The 27474-nt window shown below is 48.9% G+C and overlaps 2 protein-coding genes across 3 annotated transcripts in view; one reads left to right on the top strand and one right to left on the bottom strand.

Moving 5' to 3' along the window:
* Positions 1–554: 554 nt before the first annotated feature.
* On the bottom strand, positions 555–3696 carry LOC144115111 (uncharacterized). Its single transcript, XM_077649270.1, has 3 exons — positions 3565–3696; positions 3344–3492; positions 555–1335 (listed from the first exon to the last, which is right to left on the bottom strand). Exons 1-3 carry the CDS (start codon positions 3573–3575, stop codon positions 1142–1144), a joined length of 354 nt encoding a protein of 117 aa, XP_077505396.1. The 5' UTR covers positions 3576–3696; the 3' UTR covers positions 555–1141.
* A 2849-nt stretch (positions 3697–6545) lies between these two features.
* LOC144115108 (uncharacterized) overlaps positions 6546–27474 on the top strand; it is a 34452-nt gene continuing 13523 nt past the window's right edge. The window contains exons 1-3 of one of the 2 annotated variants that reach the window (XM_077649269.1): positions 6546–7441; positions 19243–19417; positions 20289–20422. In XM_077649269.1, the coding sequence (XP_077505395.1) occupies positions 7400–7441; positions 19243–19417; positions 20289–20422 (351 nt within the window). In that variant the 5' untranslated portion in view covers positions 6546–7399. Of the gene's footprint in view, positions 7442–19242; positions 19418–20288; positions 20834–27474 lie in introns of those variants that run through there. The other variant, XM_077649268.1, reaches the window with a different exon arrangement.

The following is a 27474-nucleotide window of genomic DNA, read 5'->3' as shown; positions in this document are numbered from 1 at the left end:
GATATAGAAACTCTCTGCGTAGACTATGGACAGCTTATTTGGAAACCAAAAGCAAAAAAAGATACATTTTGTCTCAGTTTTGCAGACATTGCTTTGGTCCTCTGGGACCTTGCTCATTGGGTATAATATGCAGTCGAAAATTGGTTGTTGGGGAAAGGAAATGGCGCAGTGTCTCATGTCTAGGTGTCCAACCATGCAGTAAGGGAACGGTTAGAGGAGGAACTGACAGAAGAAAGACAGAAAGAGGTGACTTAGTGGCGGGTGCCAGAATAATTTGGCCACCTGGGGATCTTAAACGTGCACTGACATCACACAGCACACTGACGCCTTTTGTGTTTCACCTCCATCGAAATGCAGCCGCCACGGTCAGGTTCGAACAAGGGTACTCTGGCTGAGTAGCTGAGTTTTGACCTTCATTCGTTATTTTTGACCACTCATATTATAAATAATTTTTTCTGGGAACAAAAGTGTCCATATTAACCGCACATCACTGTATTATGCAATTCAAAAAGTATGGAAGAGGGGAATGCACCTTTGGGACAAGAGACTTCAAAGTGAGAAAAGTTTCGCTGCAGATGGGAGCATTTGAAAGAAGTAGCACCCCCTAGGTGTTCATTATTTTTGTGAAAGGGTTGCTTTTAAAAATCCTATACTTGTATCCATCCATTTCTGAATAATATTTTTATAAAGTTTCATCTGCATCCACTTTGTTATCATGTTATTTTTAATGTGCTGATGTTGCGTACAAGGCATAGGTAGGGACAGATTGATTGCATTTTCGCACTCTATCCCAACCTATGCTTTTGAGAGATGGAGAATATTTCTTTTTTTTTGTCTGAGTGTGTGACGACCTACACTTCAACCTGTGCCATGCTTCATGGCAGACATCATGGAATCACAGCACTTATAGCCGGGGCAAAGAGAGGACACACAAACAGCTGCACAGTTTTGCATGTCCGCTCTGTGTCCTCGTATGCAAGCGTTGTGAATCTACGATGTCTGATCAAAAAACAATTAGCCCAGCAACACGCCCTGCATAAATTCATGCGTATTAACATGCGACCAGACTACAACTTGTTTTGAAAGTAATGGGCCTATCCTTCAACGCTGATTTCGTAATTTTAGGGAATACGCACCTGTACTAGACAGTGGTGCTCCCCATGCTACTGGCAAACCTAGACCTTCTTGCTGCCACGAGTTCATTCTTAGAGGGCCTCGGGAAAGAGTGACTCATGGGGGGTGGGGCAGTCGAAAGGTTTTCCGCAAAAGCTGCCTTGAAAGACGGCCACTGTTCACAGCAATGGACTGTCTCCTTCAGAAGCAGGCCAACATAATCTGGAAAACAACAAGCGTGCATATAATAACATCAGCATTATTAATGCCAACATTCCTGACACTAACCAGTTATACAAAAAGAGCGTGCTGAAGCGTACTAAAGAGGGTATAGGAGATACTGCTTTGTTTATGCCCATACACACCCATATTTTAGGTTTTCTTGGAAACGCCTACAATAGAACTTGGTGGCTGAAATTGAATACAACCTTTGTCCGTAATGTTCCGAGAATGAGTCCATTAAAAAAAATGCGTTTAACATTGAAAGCATTTGTGCAACACCCCTTCAGAATAGTCTTCCTTGCAGTCTATACACAGCTCCCAACGCTTCTTGAGGTCTTGGAAACAGTTGGAAAATGCCTCTTTTGGCAGGGCTGTCAGCTCCTTTGTCGTGGCGTCTTGAATGGCCTCCACGCTCCTAATTCAGTTACCTTTTAGGGCTCTCTTCACAGGAGGAAACAGGTAAAAATCGCATGGAGAGAGGCCAGGCGAGTATGGCAGATGGGGAAGTACAGTAATGCTGTGCTTAGCAAGAAATTTTATCACGCTGAGAGCAGTGTGCAGCCTTCCGTCATCGTGGAGAAGGCTCCATTGTCTAGATGTCCATAAGTCGGGGCGACGGCGTCACAGTGCATCAGGCCTGTGTTGGAGCATGCGGATATAAAACTCCCAATTCACCGTCTGCCCTTGTGGAACGAACTGATGGTGTATGACTCCTCTGGATCGAAAAAAGCTATCACCATCGTCTTTGTTTTGTTCTTCTGTCGCTGCACCTTTCTCGACGCCGGAGAGCTTGTGGATCGCCATTCGGCGCTCTGCCTCTTTGAGGATCGTATTGAAAACGCCATGTTTCGTTTTCAGCGATGATGCTGTCGACTAATGCAGCACCCTTCTCTGCCTCGGAGACCAAATCAGTGCTCACTGATGCCCACTTGTCCTTCTGGTCCTGTGTGAGGGAGTGCGGCACAAGTCTTGCATTCGGCTTTCATTTCCCCAAGTTTTCGTGCAAAATTTGGTGGCATGTTGTCTTACTAATGTCGAAAGCATCTGATAGCATGCAGACTGTAATGGTGCAGTCTTGCGGTACGATTTCCCTGATCCGAGCCACGTTGTTTTCAGTCCGTGAGGTTGAAGGGCGTCCCTGCCTTGTGTTGTCTTCCACCGATGTTCTCCCCGAAATGAACCTCTTGTGCCACTCGAAAACTTGCGCCCGCGAAAATGTCTAGTTGCTGTAAACGTCACGAAGGAGCTCATATGTCTGTGTGGCTGTCGTGCCAAGCTTCACTCAGAATTTAATGTTTGCACGCTTTTCGAGGTGGACGTCCATCTCCACATTTTGTCACAGTAGAATGCACAGACGACCAGTGACAACGTATTTTCCTACATGTAAATTGCTCAGGTTAGCTTGGAAAGATGGCACATACACACCAACATTTCCTTTCAGGAATCATTTCTAGAGAAGAAAATAAATCAGTCTCAAAACGTTACGGACAAAGGTTGTACTTTGATTGGTTGGATGAATATGCCACCAAAATGCTGGCCAAGCCTATATTCTAAATACAAAGTTGAAAGTTAGATGCTGGTACACATGTGAAAGATTGTAGTAAAATTTTAATGTATATACATAAAGCGAGGCCTGTAATGTACTCTATATAGTAGCGTGGCCAATGGCCATTTTCAAGTTTGCTGTCATTGGGGGTTGTCTGGTCCCAGGCTGCATCAACCCACGATATTGTGTTGCACTGACACCACCAGGTGGCTTAGAGCAGTCATGCCCATATATGATGGATATCCTTAGGCACGCTGTGCTTGATAATATGGCTTCACAATGGTTTGGAGCATATAGATTCCAATATTAGAGAAAAGAATTTGTTGCCGATATTAGAAGTTACACTTCAGTTACTTCTGTTTTTGTTTTCTTAGCCCACATTTTGTTTTGTATCCCTTTGAGGTCTTGGACCTTAAAGAGTTTACAAAAAATTGTTTTTGTAATGCTAAGTAAACTGCTTACCATATGTAGGCTCCGCTTTCACGGGACAAGCAACGGCTGTACCCTTCCTTGCTTTTGGGTGCTTTATTTTCCATCTGGACAGTCCTTCAGCTGTGGTGGCCTGTCCTTTGCTGGCATTCTCATTGAAATGGAGTATTGCCAGTTGTGTTCTGAAAAACCAGACAAATAATTCGAGCAGGTCATCAGGTGTAAATTTTCGCATAATATCGTTCACTACTTACCTTGCACGCATGCCCTCAGGTGAGAAGCATACAGACTTTGGTGCAAAGCCTATCAGTACACTGTGGAAAGCCTCCAAGCTGAAGGTGTGTGTACAGGGAGCCAGTTGCCTAATGTCTTTCAGGATACGAGGTGAGCTCACAACCTCTACAAACTTGTTGTGTGCAGTTGTCCCTGCATTGACAAATCAATTTCTCAGGAAAGCCTTCTCCGAAAAAGCCTTCTCCATCTTTTTAGGCGGGCATAACTTCCAATGACAACAACAAATAATTCTTTGGGCGACTGGATTACGCAACAGAGCCACAATTTTTTTTTCCATGTACTCGTGTCCAATAAACTTTTGATTGCGATAGTATGTGGACCCTCCAGAACACATGCCTCACAGACCAGATATTACATCAGCACATACAGATAGAACCTTGTGTCTTAAAACGAGAGGGGTTTTTGATGTTGACAGGCACATGGGCAGACCCAGGGTCTTCACCCGAGAGGGGGATCAGCTCATGAGAGGTTGTTCGATATTATAAGCAAGGTAGAGTGATCAAGTTTCTCAGTGCTTTGACTCCAAATGATGACTTACTGGATGACTTACTGCTTGAACTGAAGTAACTAATTGTGAAATATTGGTTCAGCAATTCTTCATTTTACAATGCACAACCTTTCTCCTACCTTGTCGATTGCAGGAAGCAGGTAGCCTCGTTGGTAATTGTAGAATGTTCGTGACGTGAACACCTGCACGTTTACATAGTTGAACATCCGGAGCACTGAGGTGGGACTGGTGCCAGCGAACAACATAGCTGCTGACATCAGCACGTTGCCCGCCGCCTTGCCATTGATCATCGGTTGGCTTGACCATGTCAGGAAGTGGTGGTTTGCACACAGTGTCTGTATTTGAAGCCAAGTCCCAGACACATGACTTACACTTTTGCAAGCGGCAAAGCACTTGCGGCACACTTGAAATAGTTCTTTCAGGCAACTTTCAAATATTATAAATTTTTTATCATCCTGTGGAAGGACTTCTTCAGTGCTGGAGTCAAGTCTGAAACAAAGTAAAGTGAGTTGCAATGTTTAAATAGTCATGTGATGCTGCCGAGATAACTGAAAGCTAGAATTTAACAGCATTAAAGAGCAGTAAATGTAATGGTTGCCCACACCGACACTGCGCCTTCTGTGTTGTAGTGCGCATTTTTCCATTCTGTGCATTTTTTTTGCTTGTAATTAATGTTATGACAGGTTTGCAAAGCTTGCAAATTTTTTTGTCTCATTGATGCAGCATGAGCAGCTGCTTGTGCCATGGAATATTGCAAAAGCATTTCAATGGATCAAGAGCTGCTTTATGAATATTCATAGGGTGCGAAGTTGGCCAGCTGGAGAGAGGACATGTGCACCACCACAACGATATTATGCGAGCGCAGACAGTACGATACTCATACCTGCCCCTGCCCGAGAAAAGGGAGGACAACCTTATGTGCTCTTCTACCTACTAAATGACTGATTTGATTTTTAGTCACGCCATCATAATGGAACGGCATTCAGTGCACATGCTAAAGGGGTACGTATTAAGTCATAATTATTACCCCAAGAAGGTCTCGTTAAGTGATGGGAAAAACTCCGAGCTCTGCAGAGTGTTATGCTCCTCTTCACAGTCTGAGGCTTCGGATTCTATGGGGCTGGATGACTGTCGTGGAGCGAATGAGATGGGAGACGGTGCTCGACCATCAATTGGTAGTGAGGGGACTGTTTGGGAGGGAGGAGGTGGTAGAGGAGAAGAAACAGGTTGCGTTGTGGAGGCTGGAGCTGTGCTTGTATTCGTGCAAGCTTCACAGTGTGCGCTGGTGGTCTGCCCGGCATCTGTCTGCACGTGGATATCCTTTCTCACAGAAATGTGGAGGTTCACCTGTGTATCTGAAAGTTAATGAAGAAAATGAAACTCATGCAATGCCAAGAGCTGTTTGTTTATACAATGTTAATATCACACAGTTATGGATTCCTCATTATCAACTAATAGGCATGCGAGTGGCAAACTTGGTATCAGTTATGCTATCACTACCTGCATGTGAAATACGTGATGGCTTCCTTCGGAGGCCCAAAAAATTTTATACATTATTCCAGCACTTCCCCAGATTGGAACTGACAACACGAATGCCTCCTCCAGAATTTGTCAAGCATTCAGTGGTACCAGTGAACAATGAATGCATCAAACAGTGCTCCTTCCCTCTTCCTAAACCGCGAAAAAATTATTGCGACCCAATTTATTCTTGTGGAATGTGGGTAGAACACGAACGCACCACTGCTGCAAGGAAAATCTTGCATCGTGTTCGCACATCACGGCCGTCAGTCTGGCAGGCAACAGTGAAGGTGTTTCTTGGGGTCTGTGTGCAGCTGTCAACCATTTGAGGCGAAGTTTGCGCCTCTTCGGCTGTCAAAATTGCTTCCACATCCTGCGGTTCGGGTAGTTCCTAAAAAAGGAAAAGCTGTTAGCAACCGAAAGAAAGGACAATAAACTGTAATAAAGTTCATCATTTTCGTCTCGCGAACTTACCTCGGACCTTCTCCGCTTTTTTGGCGGTGCGCCGGGCGAGAGGTTTTGCGTCGGTACGGCGTCTCGCTTGATGCGAGCATTCTTCAAATCCATACCGAGGCTTCGAAGGACATCCAGGTTCGTTTCGTAGTCGCCCGGTAGAAAGTGCTCGGAGCACACGTACCCGGTCTGACTGCCCATATCGCGGTTAATGGCTCGAAGCCACAGGGCTCTTCGCTGCGGGTCTCCGGGCAACTTGTGAAATCTAACATTGCTTCCATTCTGGTAAGTCGTGCGGCACTGTCTCACAAGGCACACAGTTGGCATGGCGTGCACTGAAACGCGGATAACACGCTGAAAACCACAGCCTGGATGGAACTGCCACGACACGAAGAGCAGCGAGCTACTGTAGCGTGCAGCCGGAGGCCTGGGTTGGATTGAGTTGTTTGGTCACAAACCGGCTGTTGGGATCGTGAAAACTCCGCGAGTCGTGTCGGACTGAACTCGACCCTTCCACTCCACCCGAAGGGTGCGTTGACAAGCAACCGCCTCCGCAAAATACACAATCATTCACGCTTTGGTTTCCGAAAACATTTGTTTTGCAGGTGAGAACAGAAGCGGGAGCCGGTTGACAACTCGTGTAGTCGCACCTCGCAGGGCGCGCCACGAGAGTTGACTCACTCGTATTGAGCGCATGTAAACGGAGAGTCGTCGAGTTTGGCCGGCCTTGCTCAACTCGATGCCCTGAAAGAACCATCCACTATCGAGTTCATGTAAACGAAAGACCCCACGGAGGACGGAGAAGCGTAACCAAAACCGAGACTGATCCCAGGTCAATGACTGATCTAGGATCACGTGCTGTTCTTTGCCGAGTAAAGTTCCGTGTGCAAATAATTGTCACACTTTTTTTCGCTTTCTAACTTTCATACTTATCTATTATTTTGGGGTAAACGAAACTGAAAGGTATATCAGTTTCTAAGCGTCTTAATGTGACGTAGTTGGGTAGTACTTCTGTCAGCCGCCGGGGTCGCATGGTCGTTTCACGAGCGCAAAAAGGCAACGATTTCCAACGGGCTTTATTAAATGCAGACTCAATATTGCGCTGAAATATTTCGGAATCGGCATGTACAATATTTATTGAATCGATGTAAATTACAACCGGGCGGCTTCATTTTCTTTTCACAACCCCTTTAATCTAGGGATTTTTGGGGTTCATTTTAGGGATAAAACCTTGACCTGAGTTGGCATCACTGGCTGCGTGTGAGAGCGAACTTAGAGAAGGCACGCTGCTGCATCTACGATCTACTACATCTGCGATGGAGAATTCTGGGGTCATCCCTTCTGTATCTGCAAAGCAGGTATTTATGCACTGTAATATGTGCGCAATACCTTTAGTGGTTATTTTTACGCTATGAGGCACGGTTGCGAGCCTTGTAAATACCGTGCAGAGCATTGGCAGTAGCTAGGCCTAATGCCACCGTGACTGCGACGGCTTCCAGCGTTCGTTCGAACCTTAGTGCATAGTGTTGAGAGTGCGTTTTTATTGTGCCCAAAACTGTGTCGCCGAGCAAACTGTTAGTGCCTGGTCGAACGGAATTTCCCGTAGTAACAAAAACGTCCGTACCCGTCACATTTAGCGGCCCCGTCATAAACGTGGAAACGCCGAAGATGTGCTGCAGACGCTTCATTGGCCCAGACAGCGTTCCTTCGTCAATCGCTCGCACGCACAGGCTTCGAGTGTTAGCGAAGCTTAGAAAAACTAGGTGCATAAAAAAGTTTATTGAAGCCTGCTTGACTTTGATGGAATCGGCTAGCCTCTCGTGACAAGCTTCGGCATGGAGTCCGTCACCTTGGCCAAGATAGTGGCCTGCCTTATGTCTGATCGTCCGTGGGGCGTCGAGTACATGGTCTGTGTCGTTGCGAGCCAAAGTCTCAGCGGGGAATCTGTGGGTGCTCGCAGCTCGAAGTCATCGGATTTTGAACTTGACCTCAACTCGAATTGAGCTGCTCCGTGGTTGCAACGCTTGCGTTTTTAAGAGCGTGAGCTCTTACTGCTTTTGTCAAGGACACGTCAGTCGGCAATGCAGGTCAGATTGACCAGAACAGTTACCACTACGGTGGGCGCGTAGTGCATCAATTAATACCTATACTTTCTATCCGCTGTACAGGTATATGCCAGTATAGCGGCCATCGAAGTGGGACCACCCGCCTCCGGGGCCACACCATTTGCATAAAACTTGGGAGTTACCGGTTTGTCGCAGAATATTCCAAGTGGCGTCAAATGACTTGGTAGCTTCCTGAGAATAAAATTACTAATTGAGATGAAGCCCAAGTTATGTGTGGGATTCGCAATGACGACCTTTCTGCCCCCAAACCGTGCATTCCGCGGGCCTTCAGAGGGTCATGCCGAACCGTTTGTCGCAGGGGGTTCCGTATGGTGTCAAACGCTATCGTTTTTTTTTCGCACGCCAAAACGTCGGCGCTCTGTAGCCCGCCGCGGTGGCTCAGTGGTTAGGACGCTCGACTACTGATCCGGAGTTCCCGGGTTCGAACCCGACCGCGGCGGCTGCGTTTTTATGGAGGAAAAACGCTATGGCGCCCGTGTGCTGTGCGATGTCAGTGCACGTTAAAGATCCCCAGGTGGTCGATATTATTCCGGAGCCCTCCACTACGAACCTATTTGTTCCTCTCTTCTTTCACTCCTCCTCTATCCCTTCCCTTACGGCGCGGTTCAGGTGTCCAATGATATATGAGACAGATACTGCGCCATTTCCTTTCCACCAAAAACCAATTATTATTACTGCCGCCGGCCCCCCCTTCCCTACGTCCTCCGGCTCCCGGGGCGCGCGGCGTGGCCGCGCCCGTGGTAGCGCGCGACGTTTAAAAGAATTTGGCGTGGTGAACCAATGATAACCCCCGGGGTCTGCCGTCACTTGCACAGCTTGACGTCGTATGCCAGGTTTCACGAGAAAGCCAGGCACCGCGCTTCGCCGCGAGGTGCGGAAACGGAAATTTTTAAAAATGTATTGTAAATTTCCCGCTCGCTTTTGAGGTCTCGTATGTGACATGAAAGCTAGGTGGCTTGTACTCTATGTAGTGAAAGCATTTTAAAAACTAGTCTCGAACACCCTTTTCTGTTGGCAGAGAATTTTTATACCCTCGCCTCGCGGGATCGTGCTTTTAACCTCCTGCTCTCAGTCTCACCGGCTCCCGTGGAAAGCTCGCCCGCGCAGCTATAGGCAACGCTCGCTGTCTGTTTGTCGATCACGTGACGCATCCAACTGCCCGCCACGCTTCCTCACCGATCGCGCCATTTGTCGGCGTGACCACGTAAGATATTGGACCCTTCACATGATAGCGTGACTGAGTCAGCGGGTAATGATGTGTTGAAGCTGCCGCGCTGACTTACGACTGCCAAAGAATACGGAAGCCATGCATGCTCAGCTGACAGTAGCATTTACTTAGGTCGATTCGAGCTTCCCATCTCGTTTTAAGCGTGCTTCTCGTGGTGGAGCTTTGTCGACCCCTTTGCAAATACCTGGTAATTGGTTTTGTGGAGGGGAAAGGCCAGTAACTGTAACTTCTTGGTGGACACCTCAGCTGAGTGTTGTGGGAAGGGAGGAAGGTGGGAATGAAAGCAGAACGAGAGAAAGAGCGTGGTAGTGGAGGGTAGCTCCACGATAATTTCAACCACTTTGGGATCTTTAACGTGCACTCTGCACAGCACACGAATGCCTTTGCGTTTCGCTTCAATTGAAACACGGCGGCCACGGAAGGCCCGGAATGCTCCGCGGTGGTTTGCGGTTCCCGTAACCTGACACGACGGTAACCGGGTCAGCGACATTTTCATAGTTGGCATGGTCTCAGATCCTTAACCAACGGCAATCATTGCTGGCCGATAAAACGCTCCCGCCACGCTGAATAGTTTAATCGACTACGAGTTGGCATAGTTTGCTCTGCAAGTTCAGGCTGTTGCCTTTATGCTTCGTTTAAGTCGAGGGGGGGGGGGTGAGGATGTGCAACGCTGCACGATGGCGTTGCGCTCAGCAGTGTGCAACAGCACACCGTTGTGTGTCTCGAAGCATGGTGGCATCGCGACACAGTACAGTTGTATGGTGTGGTTGCGGACTGCAAGGAGCTCAGAGGTCAACGGTTTGGCTCTTTCCCGCGCCGGGCTTTATCCGGATAAACAGGTGCGGAGAACCCAGGCGGGCGCCACGACGCAGTGACACGACGGCGAAAAAGGAGTCAGCATGCATGGTGATTCGTGAGCTCTGCCAGAAGTGCTCCTCGCTCCATGACCCTCTGTCCGCTACTCTAGAAGGCTAACATGTTGGGTTTTGTCTTACAATTAATTACTTTTAAAAACTCCTCGGCTACACCCGTAAAATTCTCCATGCTGGGTTGATTTGCATGAAGAATTAGGTCGTATTTTTGCAGTTTGTTCTCCGCTCTCAAACTCTTTCATGTGTAACCCACAGTGATTTTTTACATATGGCCACGGTTTCCGGCTGCTGACCACAAACGACATGCAATGTTGTTGCGACTGAATTAGGGGTTTTTGAGGAAAAGAAATGGCGAAGCAACTTTCTCACTTCTCTTTGGACACCTCAGCTCAGTGCATCCCTCCACCAGTGTATACCGGGGCAGGGTTAAGGAGCTCCTGTCGCAGATATGCTGGTGTCGGAGTTGTTGGCGTTGTAACATGAGAACCTAAAAATAAAAAATGTTGCGGGAGACACCCGCCGCGGTGGCTCAGTGGTTAGAGCGCTCGGCTACTGGTCGGAAGTTCCCGGGTTCAAACCCGACCACGGCGGCTGCGTTTTTATGGAGGCAAAACGCTAAGGCGCTCGTGTGCTGTGGGATGTCAGTGCATGTTAAAATCCCCAAGTGGTCGAAATTATTCCGGAGCCCTCCATTATGGCACCTCTCTCTTCCTTCTTTCACTCCCTCCTTTATCCCTTCCCTTATGGCGCGGTTCAGGTGTCCCCAATGATATATGAGACAGATACTGCACCTTTTCCTTTCCTCCAAAACCAATTATTATTATTATTATTATTATTACAGAGATGGGGGAATCAAGCCTTTCAGGTTGGACACTCTGAACACGCTACGAAGGCTCGTTGGTTCGGAAATAAAAGTGGGCCTTGTGAATGCATTGGAGTCTGACTCCGTGAAGTGTCTTTGTGCACTGATGCGTACAAGAGTAATTATGAGTATGTGAATTTTGAAACGCGACCCGATAACAATCGCGTTCTACTCTATAAAGCATTTCAATAGACTGCCATGGGCTGCGGCGAAGCAGCACCACCTATTTTGTAGAAACGAAAGCACATTTCAAGGGGCTGAGTTATTTTGCCGTGTTTTTTACTGTGTGCATGTGTGTTTATCTTTCTCCAAGTTGTTCTTGAGCAACTGTATCTTAATTATTGTTGATACTTTTGATAATGTTGATAATGCTAATATTGAATATGAACCCTGCACCTTGTATTTCTTGTTGATGTTACTGACCACTGTATTATGTAACGACTGCTCCCCCCCCCCCTCCTTACGTACTGCCCTAAGCAATGGCCTTTAAGGGTAAATGAATGATGATGATGAAGTAAATGCGAATAGATTGTGCTAAGGCGTGATAGGCAGTGTTATGACTGTGTTCAGTTTGAGTTTGGGTGTGTGGAGTTCTACCTCGCAAAGCAATTCAGGCTTTGAGGGACGCCGTATGGTAATTTCGGTACCTGGGTTCTTTAACGTGCACTGACACCGCACAGGGCTTGTGGATTTTAATTCTGAAGACCGGCAAACGAAATCTCCAGAGACCTCAACTGGTCTGAACACGGGGGCCGGTGCTAACACAACGGTTTCGCCCCTGCGGGTAGCAGCGTGGGTGCAACCCTTCGCGCCCTCTTCAGGCTTCAGACGGGCAGGCAGCGGCAACCAGACCTGTGTGCTCATGTTTTGTGCGAGTGTCAACCACTGCGATGTCACGGAACCCGTACCGCTTGAGCGCCTGTGATGGACGGCGTCTGTGTGCTGTAGTGGTCAACGAATGCGACGCCAACAGAGACACAAGACCTCCATTACGGCCTCTCTCTCTCTGTATTTTCTCTTTGACTCGAAACTTCCTTCACCGATATGTGAGACAGTTATTGCAACTTTCCTTTCCTCTAAAATCACGGAGACGCACAATGGCCAGCCAATTCATCGAGCAGCGTCAGTGCTGCCTGTTCGTGATCTCTTCGGGCGGCTGATGGGCTGTTTTGAGAGACTGGCTAGAGATTCCGCGATTTGTACAACGGGAAAGGCATCGCTCTGGACGGGTGATGGCATTCCGTGGACTACCTGGCAGCGCTGCAAAACGCTGTCGGTTCCACTCTTAAAGGCGAAGCTGAAGCGTCCTCCAATTTTGAAGGGAAAAGCTTCACTACGCTAGTGAACACCTCACTTCACGCGGAGCATGAGCCAAGCAATCTCTCTCTCTCGCTCCATAGTCGCTCCCTAGCACGGTGTAAGAATCGTGCTCCCTAGTCACACGGAGCCACAGGTGTTCCCCCACTGCCCAGCACCGCGCCTTCCCTCAAAATGCAACTTTCAGTTCTCTCTTTCTTCTTTCCTTCTCTCCTTTATCGCTTCCTTTATGGCATGGTTCGGGTGTCCACCAAGATTTATGAGGGGGTTACTGTGCCATTTCCTTTCCTCAAAAACCAAACAAAGCAAGTGAGCTGACAGCGTTCATAGAAGTCATTTGCCGTTGACAACTTTGCAAAGGCGGTTCGTTTTCACGAAAGGAAAGGCACACAACCGGCTCTGTGGGTCAGTGGAGGCCTCAATCTCTTTAATGTACATGGCGTTGGTGTCAAAAGACTGCTTTGATTGCGTTCCGCACTCTGGATAGGCAGCGCGCCCTCCATGCCACCCTGGGAGGTCGCATGCAGTTATTGGTTGATCGCGAGAGATTGATCACCAAATGAACGCTGCGGCTTAGGTATTGCTGCAGTGCCGCATGTCAGCCACAACGCTGTCAGCGCTAATTCATTCATTCCACATCTCTCACCACTAATCAAAGCAGGAATGAGGCGTCCACATATCCAGGGAGTCAGTTATGTGCCCTTTCTTTGCTCAAAGCGATCAGCGTCTAGAACATTGTCAACGCCAATGAACACAGTGAATGCCGATCTTTCGCTTTGTATATCATGGATTAGCTGAGCCAATCCACATTTCTTTTGTTGCTTTGCGGTAGAGGACGAATTCAGATTTCTTAGGAAAGCATTGCAGGCCATATGTGGCGGTGTATCGTTCTACTGCTTCGGTTGCTCGCTGCAGGCGATTTTGTAATTTTGTATGCCAGTGTCTGAGTCGATGAAAATGGTGATGTTTCCGGCGTAAAGTGCGTGTCTTACGCCCGCTATGTTTTGAGGATTTTTGGAAGGTGTATTAGAGCGATACTAAAGCGCATCGAGGATAGGACGGTGCCCTCTCGTGAGCGAGCCTATCTCGAGGGTAGCCATGCGTCCGCTGAGGAAGTCGAACGTAGTTCTACAGCCGGGGTCCGCATTTCGCATTTGACGTCTTGCAGGTTTTTAGAATGGCGGTGTGGTGTAAGTAGTCGAATGCACCTTTGTGGTCAAAGGTATGTATGGCCTTGGTGCTTGTTCAGTTGATTTGTTCTCGAATTTCATCTTTGAGTTCAAGTAGGGCATTTTTGGTGGGTAGGTGAGTGAGAAAACCGTACATGATCGTGGGGGGGGGTCTTCCTTGCCCAGGTACATCTGTAGCCGGTTGTGGACTACATGCTCCATGGTGTTTCCGACCCATGTAAGGGAAGTCGGTCTAAGGTTGGATATGAGGGGCTTCCTTGGTTTCGGAATGAAGCACTGCTTTCGATTCATGGGATATGGTTCCGATTACCAGCACTGATTGATGTTTGCAAGAGCTGTGATGGACCGGTTGTGTGGGTTAAGGATAGCTTTGCCTGAGATTTTGGAAATTTCAGAGAATTCTTGTCAATAAGTCTCTGGCGACACACTGCGCACATTTCCGCGCAGCCTTTATCTTGTTATCATCCGGCCCAGCGAAACACGGCCACACGCTGGACCGCGTTCCCGATAAAACACAGCGCCACCATTGCGTCACCCGTGGCATGCGTCACCGACGGCAGTCACAAAAACAGGCCGCCCGGCTGTGAAGAGTGCCAGTCTACCTTGCGCTACCGCGACGAGCGTAGCGTCAGTATGCTCGTCCGCTGCCATCGGCAATCGAATAAACCCTTGTTTCGTTAGGATTCGTCTTTCGGCCAAAATGATATCCCTCAAGTGCATCTCTCGTGCGAAAGCACTCAGCAGGCAAGCTCATTCTGGTTTCCAACAAGTCTCCTTTTGGTGCGAAAACAATACTAGCAAAGCTGAACAACTCGGGGTCTTTGTGAAGCCTTAACCTTTGGCCTTGACCTTGAACATTGACCTTGCATGTGGTTGCCTTTGAGCCGGTGTTGCCTCAACTGCTTTCGCTACTCCTGCTCGGTTTAACGAAGTTACAACCCTTCTTTTTTGACCTACTCCCATTTATTTTGCTCTCGGACACGCCAGCAAGCATGGACCTTAGTTTCCTAAATACAGCGCCAGCGTTTATGCAACAAATATTTCATCTACCATGCTTCTCAAGGCTGAAACCCACGGGGGTCATTAAGCACCGAACACAACACATGTGTGGTGTCCTCAGATTGTCCCTAGTGCAGTTAGAGGAATTAGCCTAATTTTGGAGCCAATGGGACCTGCAGCTAAAGTCTGTTTCCGAAGGAAAGGGAAGACAGCGTGAATATAGGGAATGTATGGATATAGTGCCCAATTTGTTCCCCTGCACTTTAGGAGGAGGATAAAAGGAGCAAAAGGGAATAAAAAAGTTTGGTCCGGCCTGTCCTTAGGACGTGTCCGTGGACACTGGTCCATTGTGGTGATTAAAAACAAAAAGAAAAAAATATTGAATATCCTTAGTGCGAGTGGCCACTGATAAAAAAGCCACCTAAGTCTCGGGCTTTTTGCAAGTAGCAGTCAATTTGTCTCAAGAGGAGTGTCGGGCGCGTCCGTTGGCTCGCTCCGGACGAGTGAAACGAGCGGTGTGTTTGTGTGGACGTTTGCGCGGCCAAGGCGGAAACGGATGGGAGACCCCCCGAGTGGTTTGAAGAGGGTCTGGCAGCGGCGCCTGGAGGACGGCGAAGGCCCGAAGATGATTGGCAGCCCCAAGGACGCCGCGGCTATGCGCGTGTATGCGCGGGCGATCCGGCGCCCCTAAGAAACGGCCGCGTGCACTGGCCGAGGAGGCTGCATTTGGCGCCGGTTACGCGGCTGACGGCCGTGGCGACATGCTGGCCCCTGCGAAATACGCCGGAGAACTGTCATGCCCGAAAATTTCAGAAGTAGAATTGGCAACTGAAAAATATCAGTATGAGAGAAGGATCAGGGAAGTTGCGGTAGGCATGAAGCAAGACGTGGTGCACCCGGAGAATGGGGCAGGCATCGTGAATAATTTCGAGGTAGGCCATAGAGCGGTAAAGACAGACCGCAGACTAGAAAGCTCGTGTATCGATATTGAGGTCGCGGTGGAGAGATATTACTTGGGTGTATGTACGGGAAGGACAGGTTCAGTGAGAGGGGGCTCAGGCTCACGGTCACGCAGGTGCAACTATGCGTGTAGTTCACCGGACCACCTCGTCCGGGAGTGTCCAGAGTTGGGACCGGCACTAGCAGATCCCATATCCCATGAAAATTGACGCACAGAAAAAGAATTCAGTCGTACTTTCGAGGAAGGCTAAATTACAAAGTGAGAGCACGGCTAGTGAGGCACCTCAATTTCACGGACGACGCGATTTCACTGAGCTGTGGAGAAAGCAAATTTGCGGGGTATCCCAGTTGGAGCGCAGAGCATATTCCGGGGAGAATCAATTCCCGTACCCAGACAAAGGCTGATCTGATTGGTGCCTTCGAGGGACAAGTACAAACAGGGTGGCCGTATGTGCCTTCGGAGTTTTTGGGAGCGCCAGAATGTGTTCTTGTGGCCGGAATTGAGAATGCATTTATTTGTGCTGCGATGGGCAGGTTAGTGCCGGCTGCAAGCACACTCATTGCGCCAGATGCGCATGTTGAGATGTTAGAGGAAAAAGTGCCAGAAGTGGCCGCGCTGATTCATGGTGGCGACAAAAACAAAGAATGTGTGGGCACAGTTGTGGCCGCTAATGTCACCGTAGTGGATCAGGTCGGCGGTGCAGGCGTTGAAGGAAGGAACGGCCTGATTGAAACTCGCACCGAAAGGGAAAGGTTTCAGCGCGCACAAAGTGGCAACATGATGCTCACGGGCGCGGGCAAGCAAATGAGCGAAGATGTGCATTGTACAATCGAAGAAGGCGCACAGCTGAACCATGGAGACGAACTGGGCGGTCGGCCGCGCATGCAGCCTGCGCTGCCGGAATTTCGGCAAACGTAAATGATTCGATAGTGAAAGGCTCTGTTTGAACCGTGAAAGGACGCACCAAAGGAGTAAACATACGCTAAATTGGTAAGAAGCTTCCGTCGAGAAAAGGCGCGGTCGTCAAAACTGCAAAGAGCACCAGGAGCAGCTCAGTAAGGGCCCATATGACAGAGGATGCAAAAAACAATCGCCAGGCGAGATACCCTTTAAGCTGACTAGTACGGACGATCGCGTGGGACCGACTTACTGCCCTCCGCCATAGAGGGGCGAAGGCAGCGAGCAGCATTGAGGGGTTGTAGCTGCGGTCAATAATAGGTGACCAGACTTAGCTAGATTGTAGAATTGGAAATCGAGCGAAGAACGCGAAATTACAAGGCCGCACCTGATGCACTACCAAGGCTGGTAGCACCAGCTCCGTTGCTAAGGGGTGCACGGTAAAAAAGGTGACAATGTCAATTCGCCCGTTTTGTTTTAATGTTGTCGTAGTGCACAGGGAGGGATCGCGGGACATCAGCCGCGCACTGGTGTGGTGTGATGCGTTCCGTGGAGGCATGCATCACAGTGGCGATGTAGGTGTCGGGCGCGTCTATTGGCTCGCTCCGGACGAGTGAACCGAGCGGTGTGTTTGAGTGTATACGTTCACGCGGCTCAGGCGACAACGGATGGGAGACCCCCCCCTTCCCGAGTGGTGTCAAGGGGGGCCGGCAGCGGCACCTGAAGGACGGCAAAGGTCCGAAGATGATCGGCAGCCACAAGGACGCCGCGGTTATGTGCGTGTACGCGCGGGCGATCCGGCGCGCCTAAGAAACGGCCGCGTGCACTTGCCTAGGAGGCGGCAATTGGCGCCGGATACGCGGCTGACGGGCCGGGGCGAGATGCTGGCCCCTGCGAAATACGCCAGAGAAGTCTTGCCCGATAAGAGCAAGGTCTGCGCCTTGGAGAGGCGGCGCCTCCCTAATGGCCGTCAGATTACGGGAGCCAGTGAAGATGCCTTCACAAGGAACCGACTGAAGGGAGCAGCGGGGAAGCAAGGACGACAGAGAGCAAGCTGCAATGGAGGACCGGGAGGAGAGGAGAGACTACCGAGAACGGGACAGACGAGTGGTGGATGCCGAGACGAGAGGCCGCATCCTGACGGCCGAGTGGTGTCACCGCAATTGTGTATAGATGAATAAATTAGCCACTATGTAATCTGAATGTTTGATGTGGTCTGGCTGAATCGGGAGAGGAAAACAATATAGAGGAGGGAGGAAGGCACCAGCCTGACTAGGAGGATAGCTGTATGGAATGCACATGGTGGCGCCGAGCAACAAGTTCTTTGGACAAGGAATTTGACAAACCCAAGCGTCCTTTATGCCTGTTAAATATCTCGATGCCTTGCCTTGCTGTTACCTGGCGGCCAGAGTCTTCACCGCAGAGCGATTTGTTCGCTCAACTTTGCAGGGAATCGGATCGGATGTGGGGATCATGCTGCTACCGACTCCTAGACCATGAGCCAGGTGCCGACAGAAGCCGGCCAAGTCATTACGCAAGTTATGCGCAGTGACAAAGTATTACAGGTGATAAATAGATACGTGTTAGATCTGAAACTAAACCGCATTATTGAGCTATGAAAACACGTTTGTTTGAAATGCACGCAGGTGGGGATGAAGAAGGTTCCGCTCTGCCAGCCTTGTCAGTGGTCACCATTCAGAAACATGCAAAACTAAAGCGACATTAATCTTGAAATGCACTTCGGTGGCCGCATTTCGATGTAGGCGAAACTCAAAGGTGCCCATGTGCTGTGCGACGTCAGTGCACGTTAAGAACCCCAGGTGGTCGAAATTATTCTAGAGCACTCCACTACAGCACCTCTTTCTCTTTCTTCCACTCCCATCTTCCCTTACGACGATGGGGTTGATGTCCAGGAGGACAATTACTGCACTATTTCCTTTCCTCCAAAACCAGTTTTCAGTGTCAATTTTCATTTACCCCGGCGGTGGCATAAGCGATTTGATCATCCACCACCTCGTGTGTGCGAGATGCGGGACACGATTCCACTTGTATCCAGAGTTTTCCAGTGTACAAACTTTTTTTATCCGGTCGAAAACTGTGCGGCACTGAGATTCGAATCCTGGTCCTCTTGCACGTGAGGTGGATCCTCTACCTCTATGCCACCATTCTAGGTAGCCTTAACGCCCTAAGCGTAACAGACTGGAACGCAAGAGAATGCAAGCGTAGCAGGTGTTGGCATAAAGTTAGGTGGAGGATGAGATTAAAATGTTTGCTGGGATGTGGTGACCACATATATGGGAGCGGCCTTTTCCCTGCAGTGGGTGTAGTCAAGCTGGTGATCATAACAAACTTTTGCGGTGAAGCGCATAGAAAAATCGGTCGTTGGTGGCACTTCGTGTAGGCCAATAAGGTTATCTTTGTCTCCTTGGCCAAGCTGCCAAAGCGAAATCATCGAAAACGTCACCAGCTCTGCTACTTTTATAAAAAAAATAACCTGTTATGGAAATTTTATTATTCAAAAAAACACGTCGCGGGGCTAGTTAGTGATGCATTATTTCTAGAGAAGTAATTAAGCGCTATTTATTTGAGACGAGCACATACACAGGCATGACAGGAGAGGCGCTCGTGGAAACTGTTCTCTACTTTGATCCTTGGTGTCATTACCTGCACTCATCGTGAGCCTATCCTCTTGTGTTTCCATGCGCAGATGTCCCCTCCTGGATCTTATGAGGCCACCGCTGAATCTGGGAATGGAGCCAATATTGGAGCGGACCACCTGGAAGATGCAGGAAGTTGTGAAAGGTTGATCCAAGAGATCGTCCCAGACCTGAAGGAGCAGTCAGTTAAAGAGGAAGCTCTGCCGGACAGCTCTAAAAAGCAAGGTTAGCCGACCACACCGCTGCACTAGCATGGTTGCTGCGCGACTAGTATGGTGTAGCCTGCAACCTGCTTTAGGAAGGAGGCAGCCAGATTATAATTGCGAGAGGATGATGAAAAGTTATCGACCATACCAAGACGGAAATTAATGAAAATTTTCTTTATTGAACATTTTTAGCCCGACATTTCACACCCTTTGCACATCGCATCTGCAGTTTTGTTTAACCCTCCAACACACAGGTTTCTTCGTCGCCGAAAATTGCTGCCATGCCATCCACCGCTTCATTTTTAACCCTTCAAGGTCTTTTATGATGCTTGGAAACAGGAAGTAATCATAGCAGCATTTCGAGAGCAGCGTAAGTTAAAACGAGGAAAGCTGCGAAACTGTCTTCCTCTTGGGAAAAGATGGACGATTAAAGTCCTGTCAACTCAGTAGATGTAAAATTTGAGCCCCCGACAAACGCTGTTAGAGAAAAATGGTAGGATTTTAACTTCGTTAAACAGACTAGGAGGTGCGGTAGCACATGAGGCAGCAACACCTCAATTGCAACCGCAAGAAATATCGGGGGGAATGCCAGTACCACCGCGCCATGACGGAGCAGCTGCACAGGGCATCCGCCGCTTGCGCTCCGCCAAATGGCAAATATTGAAGCTCCACATATGCCTCTGGTTTTTCACTTTTGCTATTGAAGGAGTGCTTTCACACCAAAAGGCCATCTGAAACTCGCCCGCAGTCTCACCCGATGAAGGAACCGAGTTGGGTTTCTAAACGTCATGTTAATTCATTGTTTATTTGGCGTTCTTTTTTAACTTAAGTTTAAAAGTGTTGAAGTTGTATACGCATTCCAACCATTATGCATGTTTGACAAATCGCAGGTGCAGAGAACAGAGCTGGTGGCGAGAATGAACAAGAAGAAGAAAGGGAGGAGTTGCCGCAACGCCGCCGCCGCAGACGGCGCGCGATATTCAAGCGGTTGGGCAGCGTAGGGAGGCCACCTTACCGGGCAAAGGTTAAGGAACCTACATTTTTTTGTCACCGCTGCCCCGCCAGTTTTATATTCAAGCGCGAGCTGGAGTACCATATTGTGGAGCACACCGGACGACCACTTCTTCCGTGCGAGTTCTGCCCGCGGCAATTCCCGACAGGCCGCATGCTGTCCAGCCACTGCGCCAGGAAGCACGGGCGCTAATCGCTGTCGGGTTTGGCAGAATGCCGCCATTAAAAATGAAAGTTGGATTGAAGGGGTTTTGTGAAACAGGAACATTGAACGGATGCCGAGGTGCGTTGGAGCCGGTAACTTCACGTGGACGTCCCACAGCTGCCATCCAGTTGGGATTCAGGTAGCAGCATCCCACTGCTGCCACCAGTTGTTGGGATTCAGGCAGCGTGACTGGGCCGGAGAAGAGACGAGGACGATCGGGGGAAGAAAATTGGGAAAACTTTATACAAGAACTATTTACATTATGTACAAGCACGGCCAACTGAGAGTGGTTCTCAGTAAAGAGAGCTTAGGAGTCGGGAGCCTCTGATACCTCTCAACAAGGGGGCTCTCTCTGGCATCAAACCAGCAGCTCCTTAAATACTCTTAATATTCCCCAAATCCCTAGCTGGGGAATACAGTTCGAAGAATGGTGTCCAATCACACGATGGCACTGATGGTACCACCCACGGCAGGGCGGTCCTGATGTTTCTTCGCAGCTCGGTCGAGGGAAAGGGAACAGGACCCAGTCATGTTGTCGTCCCCGCGGCCTCCAGGTGGCCGCACCCGTGCGTCCGGAGGGCACCTGCATCACACAGGAATGGAGGCTGTCTCCCCGCAGGTGTCGAAAGAGCTTGCACTGGTGACCGGGATCGCGGAAGCTCTGTCGCAGGTGCGGCACTCGGGCAATTGTTCAAATCCAGCGTGACTGAAGGGGACCACATTGATACCGCACTTCGTCCTTCGTCGTGGCCCGAGTGCCGCACCTGCGACAGAGCTTGCGCGATCCCGGTCACTAGTGCAAGCTCTTTCGACACCTGCGGGGAGACAACCTCCATTCCTGTGTGATGCAGGTGCCCTCCGGACGCACGTGCGCGGCCACTTGGAAGCCGCGGGGACGACATGACCGGGTCCTGTTCCCTTTCCCTCGACCGAGCTGCGAAGAAACATCAGGACCGCCCTGCCGTGGGTGGTACCATCAGTGCCATCGTGTGATTGGACACCATTCTAAGAAACGTATTCCCCAGCTAGGGATTTGGGGAATATGAAGAGTATTTAAGGAGCTGCTGGTTTGATGCCAGAGAGAGCCACCTTCTTGAGAGGTATCAGAGACTCCCGAGGACCGGAACGAATATGCTTATGGTCGTCGCTCGCATTCCTGTTGTACACCTGGGGACGCTATTGTCGTCACTGCTTCCGGCGTTCCTGTTTGAACACGTGAGGACGCTATTGTCGTCGTTCCCTCTGGCAGCCCTGCAGTCACGTGTCCAACAGAGGGCTCACCTAGAGTCACTAAATAAAGACTTAGAGTACCGTCACTGCAGCACGGCGGTAAGCAGGGGCGGCCATTTTGTTGTTTATCATTGTTGCCAGATTGCCGCTTCGGCGACCTCGCCGCTAACTTTGGCCCGGCCATTTTGTAAACAACGCTGTTAGTCACCCTGCGCTGCGGCGGGGATCGTAGCCGTACGGCATGGAGCCGCTCAGATGCAAACGGTACAGCTGTTGCCTTCAGTTTATGCTTTCGTCGTGTGGAGCTGAAATGCTGCGAGGCGCGGAATCCCTGGTCACTGAGTCGGTCACCGGCAGCGTCGCAGCACTAGGACTACCACAGTTGCCCGACTGAAAACGCATAAGCCACAAAATGGCAGCCCCCATGAACCGTCGCAGTGTAAACAAATATCACGTGATGCAAACTGACCAATGATCGTGGCGGCGGCACAGAACAATAGGAGAAAAGAGTGCCGGTACTCTGTCTTTATTTAGTGACTCTAGGCTCAACCACCCTCGTGGTGGTCTTCAGGGTGTCCTCCCCGTGCTCCACTTAGCCGAATTTCCACAGCAGGAAGGAAGCGCGAGCACAACACCGCTGAGCCACCGCGGCGAGTTCCGCAAGAACCAATTTTAGAAATCGCCACCCCCGGGTTCGAACCCGACCGCGGCGGCTGCGTTTTTGTGGAGGCAAAACGCTCAGGCGCCCGTGTGCTGTGCGATGTCAGTGCACGTTGAAGATCCCCAGGTGGTCGAAATTAATGCCGGAGCCCTCCACTACGGCACCTTTCTTTCTCTCCCTCCTTTGCGTTGCTCAGTTGGGGCCGCTTCTGTATTGAGGCACCTCACGTTATGAGACAGTAGGCTTTTTGTAGCACCCCGTTCAGCCTCCCTTTTCTGTTCCACAGCTCCTCCCAGGCTTTCGCTTAACGATTTATATCTATGGATATTGATTAAGCGGCGTCGGCAGCTTCGAGGAAACCGCTGTCATCACGCAAAGGCACGCAGCATGTCGCGTCGAATTATCTCCACACGCACCGGTTACGTACTTGTGACATGCGATCAGCTTCACGAAGAGAGGAAATGGCGAAAAAACGGCTGGCTATCGGCTAATAATAATAATAATATTAATTGGGTTTGGGGGGAAAGGAAATGGCGCAGTATCTGTCTCATATATCGTTGGACACCTGAACCGCGCCGTAAGGGAAGGGTAAAGGAGGGAGTGAAAGAAGAAAGGAAGATAGAGGTGCCGTAGAGGAGGGCTCCGGAATATTTTCGACCACCTGGGGATCTTTAACGTGCACTGACATCGCACAGCACACGGGCGCCTTAGCGTTTTTCCTCCATAAAAACGCAGCCGCCGCGGTCGGGTTCGAACCCGGGAACTCCGGATCAGTAGTCGAGCGCCCTAACCATTGAGCCACCGCGGCGGGGCGCGGCTATCGGCTGCCGATCGTAATCTCAACGCATCAGTGGTGTAAATTAGAATGCTTAACCTCGACGTGTCGTCTTAAGCGGCGTCGCGCGCGCGCGGGGTGGAGCGGTGTAATGGGTGCGGGAGGTCAGTCTCCACAAGTGTTGGCTGCGAAAAAAGCCATGGCGCACGCGAAACGCTACTGCGAATCACGTCAAGCGCAACGCTGCGAACGCGTATCTTGTCTTATTGTCAAAAGCGTCAAATGCGAAAGCAAAATAGGAAGGTATTGTTCCCTGCCGGTACTGAAAAAAAACGCAGCTAAAGGTCCAGTGACAACATAAGCATAGATTTCGCTCCTGTGAGGTACCCGCCTTTTGCAGAGTTCAGAAAAGCTTTATATAAAAGCATGTCACATATATACTATGTAGAGTGGCAGGTACACTATTTTATTCAAATAAAAAAAGGCTCTAAAAGTGCTACTTGCTTTTCAATCTTTCGAAAAGCGGCAGAAAGGGCTCAAATGCTCACCGGAAAAATCGGAGATTTTCACATACAACGGCAAGAAAGTGAGAAGCAAGCCACCTTCGAAATTCCAAATCCTAGTAGGGGACAGACAGGTACCCGAAGTGGAAACAATCAATCCTAGGCCTACACACGCAGTCGAATGGGCAGAACACAATCACCATCAGGAAGCTGGAGGAACATACGATGCAGACCCTCAATTTAATCAAAAGGGTAACAAGAAGGGGGACCTAAAAGAGAAAAACCTATTCATTCAGGCTAATACAGGCCTTCATAACCTGCAGAATCAGCCACGCCACGCCGTACTTAAATTTAAAAGCAGCAAAGAGAAACAAGATTGACACTCTCATAAGGAAATGTATCAAAAAAGCATTAGGGCTACACCTATGCGCATCTTCGGAGAAACACCTAGCGCTCGGGATGCACAATACTTTGGCAGAACTAGGAGAGGCAATAAGGATATCACAACTAGAGAGGCTAAGCATAACACATGCGGGCAGAGCCACTCTCGCCAAAACTGAACTCAAAGCAGACAGGGGCATTAAAGAAAGGGAGGAAATTAACAAGGAGAACAGGAGCCACATTAGAATCCCCACTTTCCCAAAAAACATGCACCCAGAACTAGACAAAGAAAGGAGACAAAAGAGGGCCAAAGCGCTGGGCGAGAAACCAAAGAAAAGGCCGAGTACCCAGACGCTGCAGGAGACAGAAATAAAAATACATGACAGCCGTGGTGGTGGACAGCTGGGGCAACCCAATCACAGCCACCACTATAAGGGGGACAAATATAGAAACAGCAGAGAAAGTTGCGATCGCGCTGGCTTGCATTGGGACAAATGCCGAGTACATTATAAGCGACAGTAAAACTACAATCCAAAATTTTGGTACAAGGAGGGTCTCTCACAGCCAAAATTTTAAAGCAAACAAAATTGGACAGGCCAATTAACATAATCTGGACCCCCACGCACGAATCTGTCTGAGGCAACGAGGCTGCCCATGAGCAGCTCAAGAAGGGCCCCACCTCGAGAACCACAGAAGAGAAGGGCGACAAATATATCAAGAATGTAATTCAGAACTACAGGCAACTTCCCCCGCCCAGTGCGAAGCCTAATAATCAGCAAGCAGTGGCATGGAGACGTCTTCAAACAGGCGTCTACCCGCAGCCAATATTAATTTAACATATTATCCCGGAAATTGAGGCTGAGAAATGTGGAGCGAGAGGAACCCTCGACCATATTATTTGGGAGTGCACACAATCCCCAGGCAGGGCGAATAAAATAGATTGCAGAGATACCTGGGAGACCTTGCTGCGTAGCCCAGACCCTGAGCACCAGCTCCTCGCTGTACAACTGGATGAGGAGGCCGCCGGGATTCAAGAAATCTAGGCCAGCATCTGATGCGGTGACCGTGTCCACCCCAATCCCACCTGGCCCTCATCTTTCGACTAAGAGGGAGAGCCGGAGGGTAGACTGCGGTTGTCTTCTTCTGTTGGAAATTAGTCTTTCACTCGCTCACTCGAAAGGCCCTCAATCTTGTAAATTTTGTCTGAAATCAGCAGACACCACCTACCTAGAGCATATAGGCAGCTACACCAATCGTGTGGTGCAAGTACACACCAAAATGTAAGACGTGAAACAAAATTTGTCAGGCACAGCCCAACAATTCCTTAGCTGTAGGACAACAGTAATGCACCAGCAGCAGCACCAGGCCGCAGCTACTTTCAATGCAGCAAGACTCCTCGTAAAAGGGAAAGGTTTAATGTCAGGAGAGGTGAAGTCGGTTGGAAAAAAGTGTCTTTACATATGCTACTCAACATTGGGGAAAAGGGAGGAACCCAGAGGCAGAGAGTGAAGATTCAAGGTGAAGACATATTACAATGGCTTTAATTTTATGCCCCTAAAACTCCTCCTGTGTGACAGAAGCATTCAAGAACAGTTGTGTTGTCATGATTATGGTTTTGACGAGCAAAAAAAAAAAAACAAAGTTCAGGGATGAACAACAAGAGACAAAGGGCTAAGGGCATCTGTGGAAGGCCAGAAAGAAGTGTCCAGCAGATCATCTAAAAGAGAAGGGAGACAAAATGCAGTTTCAAACAATAACTGTAGTGTATACAAAAGATTGCTGTGTACAGAATATGTCGTTATATTTCAGATGAAAACAAGTACTCGTAAAATACAGCAAGACACATATGTACAGCCAGGCTGAAGAGAGATGCGAACAGTGCCTAAGACCGCGGCGGCAGCGTTTCGATGGAGGCGAAAGGCATAGGCGCCCGTGTGCTCTGCGATGTCAGTGCATGTTAATGATCCCCAGATAGTCGAAATTCCTGAGCCCTCCACTATGGCGCCTCTTTCTTCCTTGCTTTTTTCACTCCCTCCTTTATCCCTTTCCTTACCGGCCAGTTCCGGTGTCCACCCATATGCAAGACAGATACTCTGCTATTTCCTTTTCCCAAAAACTAATTCAATTTTTTTTTCAACAGTGCATAATGAACAAAACATATATCTGCATGCTTCCAGCTGCAGTATGTAACTAGCCTGATTCATGTTTCCAAGTAAAGAATCAACCGTAGTACACATTTATAAATTCTTTCTAAATGGATACCTCACTGAAAAGTATAAAAGTATGCCATATGCGTGTTCACGATTCATTCCTGCCTGACTGTACACAGCTGTCTGACCAAATGTGCAGCTTGCACCCCTTCATGAATGCCACAGGCACCTGCAACCAAAGAATACATGAAGCAGATCAACAATACATATCATAAGTGCTTGGTGACCTCGTCAGAGAAACTTATCAGAGAACAAAATGAAGGTGTTCTTCAACAATCAAATAATTTACAATGTTAGCAATTGCATGGGACAAAAACCCCTCACTACTTTGTATTAGAGCTCCCAGATAACCATTTGCATCGGAGCGTGAAAAGCATAAAAATGCTTAAAAACTGTTTGCTTGTGAAGTCTTCAAATGTAACTTTCAAAGAGTGGTAGCTTGGTGCCACTCTGACTTGCGCGTGCATGGTTGTGTGCAACTGGGGTAAAAGAGCACACATACAAAACTTATCACCGCACGCTGGTATATACAAGGAAGGCAGAAATAAACACGGGGGTTTTTTGCCTCTCGGCTGCCAACCAACGTGCCATGCCCTAGACACGACAGTGCATTGCAGATCATTTATCTTTTTCTTTGTTCCCAGCAGAGAAAAATATCACTATCTGCTGAGGTACAAATGATGGCACAAAGCGCAGACTTCTAATTACTTAAGCTTGTATGCATCTATAATGCTTTCCTTGATTCAAAAGCCCAACCAACACAAAGAAATTTTACCGTGCTCATTTGCAACTGCAGTCACTCCGCTCATTTCAACTGTGATTTATTTATTCATTCCATTAATGATGCCTCAAATGGTCCTTGCCGGGGTGCTTAAGTACCGAAAATTAGGCAAGGAGGAGCGAAATAACATTATCGCAGTGCAAAAAGCACAGGCAGCAGACAGAGAATTTTAGCTAACACAAGCACAGCAGTATTAAGGAAGAGCCACATAGCTCAGCTAGGCCACTCTTCTGTTTGAGGAAATATAGGTCACAACAGTAAGAGAAGACTATAAATCAAATTTAGCAAATATTTAGGGCCTCTTGTTAGTGGTTAAAGC

The sequence above is a fragment of the Amblyomma americanum genome, chromosome 1 (genome assembly GCF_052857255.1).
Source record: "Amblyomma americanum isolate KBUSLIRL-KWMA chromosome 1, ASM5285725v1, whole genome shotgun sequence".
Lineage (NCBI taxonomy): Eukaryota > Metazoa > Arthropoda > Arachnida > Ixodida > Ixodidae > Amblyomma > Amblyomma americanum.
This window is presented reverse-complemented; position numbering and strand designations above follow the sequence as displayed.

Excerpts from the sequence above, each read along its gene's own strand:
- LOC144115111 (XM_077649270.1), bottom strand. Across the intron at positions 1,336-3,343 it reads GAAAGCGGAGCCTACATATG|ATTATGTTGGCCTGCTTCTG; the intron begins GTAAGCAGTTTA and ends GTTGTTTTCCAG.